Source organism: Acartia tonsa, chromosome 4 (assembly GCF_053477335.1).
Source record: "Acartia tonsa isolate MP-2025a chromosome 4, ASM5347733v1, whole genome shotgun sequence".
Taxonomy (NCBI): domain Eukaryota; kingdom Metazoa; phylum Arthropoda; class Copepoda; order Calanoida; family Acartiidae; genus Acartia; species Acartia tonsa.
In genome coordinates, this window is record NC_137263.1 from 13784144 (window position 1) to 13798006 (window position 13863).

The window sequence follows — 13863 nt, forward strand, 5'->3', positions numbered from 1 at the left end:
TCCAATAATACGCTGGTAGTTTAAAAAAAGGCACATTATGGCACATATTGGCGGCGAATTAATAAATTTAAAGTTGTGAGAATTAGTCCCTTTAATTAATTAGTCAACTCATATACCCCTGTATAAAATTTGATTATAACAATATTTAATTATACTTTATAGTTGTCAAGATGTCATCGTAAAGTTAGTTTAAAGAGTTGTAACACACTCGAAATAGTTCTTAATTGTGGACTTATAATCATAATACAGGCTTTATCTTTACTTTATCTTATCTTTAACATAATTTTTCCTCTGTTTTTTTCCAACAAAATATTTTAGATATCCTCGAAATTTTTATAAATTTTACAAATTTTAACTGAAATAAAATTAGATATCTTTATTTATCCCTGAAAAAGGCTGGGTATCCGTAATTTAAACTCCGAGGCAGGGATAAAGGAGGGGCAATGTGAATGAAAAAAAAATTTGTTATGTTATAGACTTTTTTAAATACAATAAAAAAGGCATTTTAAAATTTTCACATTATATTTGTCTAAGCCATAACCATTACAGAATAGCACAACAATATTAATCAATATTTTAAATATTATTGGACAGACAGACAGTACACACTATGACTACTTATAGAGTACCTGAACATATTTTTAAAGATATAATACCAAACCTTTTAGTAACATGTAATATTTCTTAGTTTTCCTCCCTTACGCCTGAAATAAGGCGATAATTTTTTGTTTTAGAATCAGCCTGCTATTTCACATCTTCAATATTTGCCATGCAACCCATAATTTTAAACATATTCATTGGCCCAAACGTTCCTTTGTTATAAATTTTGCAGTAAAATAATTTTGTTGTCATACTACCATTGTTCTTCTTTATCCATAATAATTGTTATTTTGTTAAGCAGCGCAAAAAAAAGATGTCATTTCTTTAATATGCACGAAAATTAAGTTGAATTTTGGGCCACCTCCTTTGCCCTCTCTCTCTTTCTCTCTTTCTCACATCCTTTCATATCTCTCTCCTTTCTCTCTCTCTCTTTCCCATATCTTTCTCTTTCTCAGTGAAGCAGAGGTTAAAGATCTTCCTATTAACAGTTAGAAAATGATAAAATGAAACGGGTGGTGGTTGGAAGAGAGGGTGGGTGGGAGGGATGGGCTAATGGTGAGATATGGAAAGCGGAGAAGGATGGGATGATGAGAGATTATGGGAATGCTCCTTCGATTCAGCTAAATTTAAATTTTAAACAAAAATTGTCAACTATCAAATAAATAAGTCCTCTATTGGGAAGCAAAATCTTTTATAGCACATTGAACTTTACTCCGTAACTATTACAATCTTTAAAATCATATAAAAGACATAGGAAAATTAATTAAACATTCCTCCAATTAGTACATGCATGTGTAATTATGCCCTAGGTTAAGGTTAAGAAAGTTTCCATAATTAGTTTAGAGTCAGAGAAGTTTTTCAAAAAGGCAAAGCTATGGGTTCAATAGGGATAAACATATTGGCCAACATTTGCTATGTCATTGTGATGTTTGTTTAAATGAATATAAAGATTAAGTTGAATTATCTGGTTGTAATAATAGTGTATGCTTCACATCATTATATCTCTCCCAGGAAAGAAGGGGACATTGGGCTTTTTATCACACTAGACCCCAAAGTTTTTTAATAACGTTTTCTTTTTTGTTGGCTTGACAACTTTTGGGACTTTTAGTGAGTTTTGATTGGTTGGTTTATTAAGTAGAGTTTCTAAAGGTTTTAACCACTAATTGTAAGCTACAGAAAAAGTAATTTTGTATATGATCATTGGAGATGTACATCAGTTAATCGGCTATTGTCTTATCCCTTTAGATCCCTGTATCTATCCGCATTTCTTATACATTTTTTTACATTTTCTGTTTCTGTTCTTTTTTATCACAGTTTTCCTTTTTATAAAGTTAATAGTTCCATATTTGCATTTTTGCCAAAAAAATGCCAGAAAAAAATGCTACTTCTGCCATAAAAAATAGTAGAAATAATTTTTTTACAAAATCAAGTCTTACTGATTTGTAATAGCAGGTAAAACGTATGCTATGCTTTTTTCAAAGAATTGAAAATTAATTCGAGTTAGATTTCTAGATTTTCAAAAAATATTTTAATTTTAGCTCTATCAGTCCCATTCCACGAAGAAAATATCTTATAGAGCTTAACCATTAGCACCAATTAATATGAAACTATGTTTTAATTATCTAACAAAGAAAATAATATGTTTAACATGGTACATACAGATTAATATAAGAACAGTTTTGCTAATGAGTATTTTAAATAAAAATCTTTGTTATGAGAAAAGTACAAACGTGTTTTTTTTCTGTGGGTTGATTATCTTTGGGGTAACCCTCTTCGCCCGCTTTAAAGCTGCCTAAGAAAATTGAAATGATTCTTTGAAAAGTATAGTTCAACAGAAAGTTTTAGATATCATGCATGAAAAAAACGCACAATCAAATGTATAGGATGCTTTGCCTAATCGGACCCATACCACCACCCCCTATATATTAAATAATTTGAAATAAGGGGGTAGTTTTCCGTTTGATTGTTAATTACTTTAGTTCAGGTTAGGTTAGGTTATATTGGGTATTAGGTTAGGCAAAGGAAAAAAACTATGCCACCACCCTTATTATCAATAATTGCACAATAGACACCTTCAGGGAAAGCATCTCTACTCAAAAGTCAAATTTATTTAGGTTCAAATTTTGTAGCGCAACTACTCATTGAACTATTATATGTTCAACAAACAATCCGACCGTCAACAATCGTTCAACAAAAGTTCGATGAATATCTGAAACCTTTTTGACTTTAAACGATCCTTATGAATAAAATTTTATAATAAAGTTTATAATAAAAAATTTTGCAAAAATATTCAATATTAGATTTATATATTGTCTACTTTATCATTTACTTTGAAGTTTAAGTTAGCTTTTTAACAAAGAAATCTGAAATGGAAATTTGAATTTATAGACAATAAAAACAAAGTTAATTTATTCCGTCTTGGTTAACCAAGAATATTTTATTCATTGTGATAAAGCATTTAAAGAATAGACTATTTAGTATTTATGCAGTCTATATAAAAAGAGAAAAAGATTTTTACAAATGGTTTATATTTAGGGAGCTGAAGGGATAGGACAATTAACGATAAACTGATATTAATCCCAATGATGATAAACAAATTATCCCTTTTATAAACATTCCAATTTATATTCCAATGTTTCCTCCCTCCCTGTATATTTTTAAATTAAATGTATGTCTAAGACAAAATATAGTGATTAATCCTTATAAAAAGTAACAGAATGTGTGTTTGTCTGTCTGTTTGTTTGATTGTACCGAAGAATTTCGCTAACCGCTAAATTATAACTTAGAAATAAATAGAAAAGAAACACCAAAAATTCTGAATTGAAATGAAAAAAAAAACCTTTTCATTTTTTAGTGCATTGTCATCGTTTAAAAAAAAGCTTTCCAATAGTGATTAAAAAATAAAAAGATGTTAAAAAAGGAATAGAGAAAAAAACGTATTCAAATGCAGGGAAGAAAGGACATTGGACTGTTTATTACACTGATCCCCAATGTCTTATAATAACGTTTCCTTATTCGTTGGATGAACAACCCTGGGGACTTGAAGTTTGATTGGTTGGTTCATTTAGTTGAGTGTTCAAAGATAACGTTTAAATTACTTATTGTAATCTACCGAATGGGTAATTTTGTGCATCATCATTTGGGATGTACATAAAATTTATCGGCCATTGTCTTATCCCTTTAGATCCCTGTATAAAAATGTGTGAAGTTATTTTACCACTATTCTGTATATTCATTGATTAATCACCTCAACAGACGGGATACAAAGTTATTACACATGTTCTCAAAATGATTATAAAACAAAAAATGACGAAAAGTAAATATTATAATATTATATGTTTTTTTTAAATAGTTTAATACTTTTTATGTACAAAATTATTTTTGAAGATTAATTTCATTCTCGACTTATTAATATTTAGAGAATGGGTTTATTTGGACGTCAAGGACGTCCAAGCCTTTAGAGGTGGTAAATGAGGAGGTAAAAAAATTAGGGTGGTAAACACATCTTCAATCCCCCCCCCCTTGGATCTGCAATCAAACCCCTTCCATTTAAATATATATTGCAATCCGAACGTAAACACTGGTACATACTTAAATATTTTTATCTAAAACTTTGATATACAAACTTTGAATTGAGCCTGAGGTGGAAAATTTTGATATAAAATTTATGGGTGTGACTTCCCATACAGTTCACTTTATTATACCCCCAGGGGCTTACACTTACACCCCCCCCCCCCCTGTAACTTTTTGAAGCCCCAAACTACCTCAAAAGAATTGTTTAAAATAACACATATTACTCAGAAATATAAAAGATGCAGCATTAACTAGTATATTTCATAATTTTTAAAAACAAAATATCTATTTTACACTCTGAACAGATTAAGTATTCTATTATAAGAAAGCTTCATATAGCAGCTCATGGGGTTCTTTTATTCTGAAATCACGTCGGAAGATAATTTTAAGTCTATTTTTTAGATTTTTCATTCTTTTTGTTCTATTTTGATTATTTAGATTTGGCTGTGACAGATTACTTACATGTCTATTGTCTTGTTCAGCTGCTTCTTGCTGTCAACCATTTGGTCGCTAGCAGCATAAACAAATTTTAGAAAAAAAAACACCCCATACTCTACTTGATCTAAAAATCTTTGAATTTGAAATCCAATCCACTTATTCCTGATACTATTATTGGTGACTTTAGAGGTGGGTGTAAACCTGGTAAAATTATTCACAAAATGAAAGCTTTTGTTTCTTAATATAAAAAGTTTTCTCTGTCAAATTGCCAACTAGTTTCGCCCAAATTTTCTTTGACATAGTTAGATTAGCAAGATAAAGTACTTGGATGTCTGTCTGTGTGTCTATTTGATTGTCTGTCTATTTGATTTGTCATGTCATAAAACTCTTATTTGTCTGTCCGTCTGTGTGTCTGTCTATCCGTCTATCTGATTTCCGTCTGTCTGTCCTTATTACATGTTTTTTTTCAGTATATTATAGAAAAATTTGCTTTAAGTTTTTTTCAATCATATCCTATTACATAAAGTAGTATATTTTTTGTTTAAAGCTTAAGATTTCAACATCTGAACCGAAGGGAAGCTTAACACAGTTCTATGGATGGTTTTATGCTATTTTATTTCGAAATGGAGCGTCTAGTTGCTAGGGACGTAGCCACGAATACAAAAAAACTTTCTAAAACCATTTTTTTTTTCAGAAACCAGCCTACACCATCGAGTACGAGGAGAGGAACTTCAACCCGGAGCTGATGGTAAGAGTGGGGGAGAAGGACCGGAGGATGCGCGGGGGCAGCGACATGGACGAGACTGACTATGGCAGGAGGGAGGGGAACAGAGTCTCCACATACATCTGGCCAGGTCTCAGAGAACAGAATGGCCAGCTGGTTTACAAAGCAGTTGTTGTCACTAAATAATTCTATTTTCTTTAAAAAGAGGAATTTTTCATCTGAATGAAAGCTATTTCGCCGCCTTAAATTTTTTGGCCAAATAAGTTTGGTGATAATTCCATACTGAGCAGAATTTTTTTAAAACTGATTTTCTTCATTAAAATATCCCTTCTTGTGTTTCAAATCGAATTGTCTATATGAAAAATTATATTTATAAAAAGAGATTATTTTTATTTCCATGAAATAAATTGATATTTATAAATTATTGTTTATTGAAATGTTTTAACATTTATTTCTACCTGATTATAATCGTGTTATAATTTTACTATGGAAATGTATCATTTTAGCCAAAGAAACAGTATTTCTGTAATTAAATTAATATTTTAGTAGCGCAGCTACTCTTTAATATAGGGATGTTATTATTCTCAATTTTCAGTCTGTATGTACCTACTAAAGTGACAAAATTAAACACAATTTTTGAGTTCGACTACACCCAAAAATATTAGGCTTTGCTATTTCATTAATAATGTTATTTGGTTTTATTGCTGCGCTACTTTTGAGCATAATTATCCTTATTTGTTGTATGATTCATGATTTTAAAGTTAAAAATAATAATTAAAATTACGTTTTTTAAAACCGTATTTTGAGGTCTTTACAAAATTCATTTGATTGTAAATATATAAAAATTATGTATTAATTGTTAAGTTTAAAAGGGTATTATTATTATGATAAGTGTTTGTGTGTTTCTAGTCATTATTATTATTATATGTATTATAAAATGTATGTATGTCTTATAAATAAAATATATTTCTACCTTTTATTTTTTATTTTTGTAGAACCTAAAATTTCGAAGCTTTTTTTACAGTGCCTATGAAAATTACGTCCTACTGGCCTATCATTAGTCAATTAAAATGTAAACTAGCCTATCATTGGTAATTTGTATTGTATGACGTCATTTTTTAAGGCACTAAACAACTTCTAAAAATTTAATTCTTGTTAACAGGGAACAATAACCCTGGCGAGGCTTTTTAAGAACCTTTTAAATAAACCTAACTCAAGCAATGCATTTAGGATTGGGAGTTATGGGTCATCTTTGGCGTAAAAAGTTATTTTACCAATTATCTTTTGAAAGCCGTTATAAAAAGGATTAAATGATGATTTTATTTTTAAAAGTAGAGTCATATCCATAGACGTCCAATGGGGGGGTAATGGGGCGATTACCCCCCCCCCAAAATTTTTTTTTTTTTATTTTATCCTCCCCATCTAAAATTTACCCCTACCCTGGGGGTGCCGTAGGCACCCTCAACCATTCAGGAGGGGGTATTTACCCCCTCCCAAAATAAAAAATCTCTGATAAAAAATTTTTTGCGCGCTTCGCATTTTTAATACTAAATATTTAATAAAATTTAAATTACCCCCCCCATAAATTTTACTACAAAGGGTAAATTTTTGGGGGGGTAAACTAAATTTTCCCTTGCCAACTGATTTCAGGGGGGGTAATTACCCCCCCCCCCCCCCAAGCAAATTTTACCCCCGGGGTAAAAATTTTGGGGGGGGTAAAAAAATTTGCGTTGCGCTTCGCGCGCCATTTTACCCCCCCCCCCAAAAAAAGGGAATTACCCCCCCTTAAAAAAATGTTACCCCCCCCCCCCAAAATAAAAAGCTTGGACGTCTATGGTCATATCTTTTTAGTTAGAGGTAGTATAATCGATATTTTTCTGAAAAAGTAATGAGATGTCTTTATGTCTGTTTAAAGCAAAAGATTTTAGTAAAGATTTGATAGAATGTGTTTTGTAACTTACTCGTATCTGTTTGTTTGTCTGAAGATATGTATTTCATAAAGAAAAGACATATATGTACATACAGAATTACATTATTATAGTACGAGACTTTTATTTACATCAACATAGCTTGGTAGCTAGAAATTAATCAGAAAAAAAGCAATCACTGTGTTATTGAAAAATCAAGAAAATCAGAGATAAAATTAGTTTCTTGTCCTGTATTTTGTAACAGTTTGAAGGAAAATTGGGTTAGGAGAATTGTATGGGCATGCAGGTTTTTTTTTATTCCAATTTGAAATACAGTCTTCTTTGCTTAATTTGAGTGATTTGTCTTTTGCAGCTAAAATAAGATTGGATAGTTAGAACCCTAGAATAGGCCACCTATCATTCAAAATCCATAGTAAAAAGTATAAACAATAAAATTCCGTTAGCTAAAGGGATAAGACAACGACCATTAAATTGATGTAAATCGCCAATAATGATTCACAAAATTACCCCTTCTGTAGATTACAAGAAGTGGTTGAAAGTTTGGAGACTCAACTAAATGAACCAACCAAACAAAATTCAACTAAAGTCCCCAAGGTAGTTAAGCAAACAAGTAAGAAAACGTTATTTTAAGACTTTGGGGACAAGAGTAATGAACGGCACAATGTCCCCTCCCTCCCTGAATAAAATTACTCATTGATTACTTAAATAGAATATCAAAGTAGCAGAGTGTATCTTTTAGTCTGAAAGAAGAATAATAACCTATGTGGTCCGAAATACTAAATTAAAGATAATGTTTTCGCCTTGGCTATCAAAATTTATTGAGCTTCAACTTTTGAGCAGGGTTTAGTTCTGAAACAATCACAATTTCAGGTATGTGCAAATTTAGATTTTTACTTAAAAAGACTTTTCATATTAAGCTTTAATTTTGATTTTAAAATATCTTTTGGGTATAGTCCCTTTCGTGAAAAATGCATCTTAAGGTGCGTTTCGTCGTAATTTCATAGTAGCTTTTGAGAGGTTATTTAAGGTTAGGTTAGGTGATTGCCCCACAAAGTTAGAGCTCCCCACAGGGGGTAGAAACAGAAGATAATCGACTGTGAAAATATGAAACGCCTCTTAAGAGACGTTAACACGAAAGGAACTATAGCTCATCTTTTTTTATGTAATATTAATCTTTGCAAACATACTTCATTATAATTCTGTTTGGCCGTCTGTATGTCTTCAGCTGAAAATAAAAGAGACCTAAGGCCGCACATCCATTCTCTGTAATCATATTAAACCTTGTTAGGCAAATATACGATATGTACATTCTTTACATTTAGTAAGATTTTATAATTCGGTATTTACTGTTAAAGGTCATAATATTGTAACTGAAAGAATAATATATAGAAGAGTGTTTAAATTCTGGTTTTAATCTTCAACTTCTAAGGGGGTAATACCCCAACCTCCAGAGGGATGAAAAAAATTAATCTAAAATATCAAACTATCAAAAATTCCACTTGCAGAAAAAAAAAACTTTCGAGGAGGGGGCAGTGCTTATAAGATTCCTGTATCGATTAGGCATTTCATGTTTAATTTTTGCTAAATTTTGACATAATACAATCGATAACATGGTGACTTCAGTGACGATTAGAAATTAGTAAAGCATAGACGTCTATAGTTACATATATTATAATATATAATAGTTACATTTTTAAATTAAGTATACAATCATACTAAGCATCCTGCATTCTAAGCAATTTTACAACTAATGATCATCAAATTTTGTATAAGATATATAAAATTAACATTTCTTTCAGTTTCAGTTGTCAGTTTAAATAAAGTAAAATTAGCCTACATAATACTTAAGTATAATGCATATCTTAATTAATTTTTGTATGAATTGATAATTGTCCTATTTACAATACATAATGTAAATACTTTTAGGCATAATAAAATTTGCAATTTTTCTTTGTATAAAATAGACCAGTTCAATATTTGCTCAAGGTTTTTTATAAACTTTAAGTCTAATCATTTAACTAGTCCATCTTTCTTAGGAAAAGAGCTATTTCTTATTGGTTTTCCTTAATAAAAGTGAAGCTTTTTTATAAAAATCTGTCCGTAAAAGGTTAGCTCTTTAAGTTAATTTAGACATGTTATAATTGTCCTATTGATTTCAAACTTTTAACTATAGTTCCTATAACAGTTAGGTACTATTAAGAAAGCAAAGCAACTCTATAATCATTACCACAAAGTCCGTAAGTCTATTTAAAACATGATGATTTTAATTATTTTGATTTAATAAACTAAAATCTGAACACGTCTAATGTTTATGTCATTAGTATACACTAACAATACAAACCATGCACCATTTCTAAATCTTTAGTAGCGAAGCTACTCTGCAAGGGCATGACATGTCCGTAGGTTTGTTGAATGATTTTTTAAAATACAAAACATAAATTAAATAAGAATAGATTTATTATTACTTGGATCTTACCTAGATTACCATGTACTCTAATAAAGTAAAACTTGTAGCTGGCTAAAATAATGATCCACCATATTCCCTCCCCTTATACTGGATTACGAACTAACCAATAAGTAATGTCCATGTTAGCAACCTAAATTGACGTAATTTTTTCCAGTCATAATATCCACATTCTACATCCATTTAAATAAGCTACCTAATATTGTCATAGTGAGTGATTTATTAACGATGCCAACAAAAAAATGTTAATTAATTATTTGATCAGTATTTACTATCATAAAAATGTTATTCACTTGGAATTGCTGTGCTATTTACGAAGATGCATCCCCTTGTTCTTGCAATTGTGAATGTATCAAATTTGCACACTGCTAAAATAAAATGCAAGACTAAATGTGTGTATACGGGATTCTTTTAAGCTCTGCGAAAAGTTAACTTTTCTTTATAACACAGTTTCCGCAAATTTAAATTCTTAAAGCAAACAATATTTTGCACTCGAGTGACGTGTATTTTTACATTTACATATCCGCGGACATCTGTCTATATAACTGTCGACCCCTAATCTTCAATTTGGGTTGGTGAAGGTACCTTCCCACATAGTTATAAACCTTCCCGGGACCTATGTGAAGCTTTGCTGTAAAGGACAACCATATCGGTCCTGCGGTTAAAGAGATCATATTAGACTCAAAGAAAGGCAGATAGACATCACGACGCTTTTAGATATAAATATGACAAAAGTGTGTTGTTGGTGATTCAACGACAAACACATTTGTAACAGGGAATCTTTTAAATGCGCGTTTAGTGTCTGTATTTACTAACTGTGCATGGTAATAAGTTGCGCATTTTTATGGGCAAAGCAAACGCATTTCCTCTTTTTTTATCATAATTGTCACGCACCTAATTTAGTAGCTTAAATAAATCTTCGATTCTACCGGCAACAAATAAGTTTTCGATAAAAAGAAAAATAGAGACAAATAATAGCCTGGACAATATAAAAAAAAAAGATTTAGGGTGTCTTTTAGTGCGTTTTTGTTCCAAAAGAACTGACCAATCACTCGAAGGATTTATTCCTCCCTAACATGATGCTCCTTTTTAGGGCTCGGTAGCCGCACCTCAGTACCATTTAAACCTGCTTGTGTGCAAAAATAAATCTAAAAAGATAGATTGTCTGTTTAGGAACAGGTTTATATACTAGTTTATAGTTTATAACTAAATTTTAAAGTTATATTATTTATTATTTAAAGTTATATTATGCGCGGCTGCCGAGTCCTGGTTTTTTATGTGTCTTATGAAGGTTTTAATCTACTTTTTAATGATAAATCGCCCATGGAAAATTTCTAAGAACAAAATAAGCTGAAAATTAATGCTATTTTATATAGCTTCTAAATAAATGTAATGGTTAGTGATAATGAACTTTTGGGGGCTCGGTGACACTTCGGGTACAAGTTCTCTCCACACCACCTAGAACATACTCTGAGTTTTGAATTGCAGTGTAATGCGCTCAATCGCCTAGAGTATCAGGTAAGGTAATACCAATTAGACAACTAACTCTTTGACCTAACGACCTTTGTCTAGAAGTATTAACTGTGGTCGGTAATCATCCTTGTCCTTGTTTGTAAATCTAAGTTTGGACAACAACAAAAAAATAGTGTTGTAACGGCGCGGCGTGTGCTCCAATTTTCGCCCACCCACTGCACTTCACTCAAAGATGCAGAGGGATAAAACAATGGAAAAGCACATCTCTTCCTTCCTCTCCTATTCTAATTTGAAAATTTTTTATCTTAGATGCTGGTATATAATATTGATGGAAAAAAGGATTGTAGATTAATTGAATTGTCTTATCTCTCATTGATTCCTTTCCATTTTAGATGTTAACAATAAAAGTAAATGTTTGTTAAGACACTTATATCTTAAATGACCTATCCCAGTAAAACTGTTTTGCCTAAAACGCTAATATTTTCTTATTGCTATATAAAATAAAATTTATCTTATTATTAGGCAAAATTCGTCCCATTATTTGTATTGATATATTTATTTATACGTGCATGTGTTAAGTAATTATCAAATATACAATAAAGTATTACAATGACTACATTAATACTAATTTGTAATAATCCTATCGGCTACAGACAAACATCCTCTTACTTTTATATGCAGATAAAATATAATTTTGTAACTGGTCATTTACTATTTCATTTGGCTTTCCCTGTTCATAATTTTATATATTTGCAATTATTTTATTTTATTTATTCAATGAATTTAAAACAGGGATGACATTGTTTTATACAGGAAAACGCAAATATTATCAATTACATGTTATAAAACTCAAATGATCATCCTCATATAAAAGTAATAGGATGTTTGTCTGTTTCGTCTCTGTAGCTTAGGATCTAGCATGTTTATCATTTACATTGGGGAAAGAATTTAGATTTAGATGTAGAATTTATGTGGATATTATTATTGGGGAAAATTGTTGCTATTTCCCCTCTCATTTATTGGTTAGTTCGTTCATCCACTAGGAGGCGAAAGGATGGTGTGAAGGGAGGGGATCGTTATTTTAGTCCGCTTCGTGTTGCACTTTATCAAAAACATGATAATCTGGTGTAATATCCAAGTAATAATAAATCTATTGGGGGCCGGGAAGGAACCTCTAAAGTACTAAGAGAAATGGGCCCTACAAAAAAATACGTGAACATTCTAAAAGAAGGTTTTAGGCTATTATATATGGGGAAGTAAAAAAGATGCAGTTTACACGCTTTCCTACAAATAAGCCTAACCCTCACAAGGGACCAAAACAAAGCAGTCAAGCTGAATACATAGACACACCTCCAATTACTTTGAAATAAAATACAGTATACTATATAATTGTAGAGTAGCATTTCTCCTGAAAGAACTGAAAATAAAGGCAAAACATGAACGTTAACCAGGCCATTCATCTACGTGGGAACTTTATGAAAAACATTATTATCAATCATCAATTCTGTAACACAAAACATACCTTTTTTTGCAAATTTAACTCAAAAGGTTTAAAATATGTAAAAGAATACGACCATGTGAATTTTTATTTTTTGTTTAACTCTTTTAAAAGTGGATCGGCTGCAGATTTTTTATTTTTTTGAGAAAACAAGTGGATTGGAAACAGCTTCAGATTTTTGGCTTTCTGGTGCAAATTTTAATGGCTACTATCACAAACGTCCAATTGGGGTAGGGGGTAAAGGGTTGTTTATCAATCTTTGAAATCCCAAATTTACCACCTTCAAAAAGTTTAGACGTCCTTGGCTACTGTGGTTTCAAAATAGTGCGCGGCAGTTGATAAGACCTTAAAAACGGTTGCTGCGGTTTACTGTTGCAGTTGCAACTTCGATTTCCTAAGAAAAAGTTAAACGCAGCTGCATATGCCTGCCTTTTTATTCACTTTGTTTCAATTTTAAAGATTCATGAAAATTATTACTTTTAAATTCGTATTTTTAATTTCCCAAACAACTGAAAGAAATAGATCATGCCAATAAAAAATTGGTAACAAAGTGTAATAAAGATAAAAATAACTATAAAAATAATAATTTTTACTATTGTGGTGCAACTTATAAACAAATTCTCCACCCACAAACTAAAACACGGGGTTAAGGATATTGCTCGACACCAGCATTCTTAGTCGCTTTTAATCAAACTTAATTATCCAGTCACAGCAGCTGTCGTAGCCGCCAGTTACTCAAACAACTGTAAGTTATAGCTGTAATCATTTTGAATTGAAGCTTATCCCGTATTTTTTAAAGTTGAACACTGATCCCCTCCCACCTACCATTACTTTTAGAATAAATTGAAAAAAAAGATGGGTAGTTTTTCATTTGTTTGTTTATTACTTTAGGTGACATGGAGTGCTAGGTAGCCCTCTAGGATCCAGGCACCGTAGTCCCAGGCTAACTAATCAAGTTAGGTGACATGGAACGTAGTCCCAGGCTAACTAATCCCCTCTCCCTATATTAAATTTATTTGAAAATGAGTAGATTATTCAACGATTTGTGTCCAATATGGGCATTTGCCGAGCCCTTATAACCTGCCTTATCCCTGCTATAACTAAAAAAGGATGTTTTAGGGAGCTTAAAACAGTGCTTTAACAAAACTGCCATAGTTTTGGTTCT

General features: G+C 31.2%; 1 protein-coding gene across 1 annotated transcript in view; it reads left to right on the forward strand.

Annotated features, from left to right (window-relative positions):
• The window catches only part of LOC145316172 (uncharacterized), a 114684-nt gene extending 108370 nt beyond the window's left edge, over positions 1 to 6314 (forward strand). Inside the window, exon 21 of the mRNA XM_080156504.1 lies at positions 5306 to 6314. Within this exon, the coding sequence (XP_080012630.1) occupies positions 5306 to 5521 (216 nt within the window). The 3' untranslated portion in view covers positions 5522 to 6314. The remainder of the gene's footprint in view (positions 1 to 5305) is intronic.
• The last annotated feature ends 7549 nt before the right edge of the window (positions 6315 to 13863 follow it).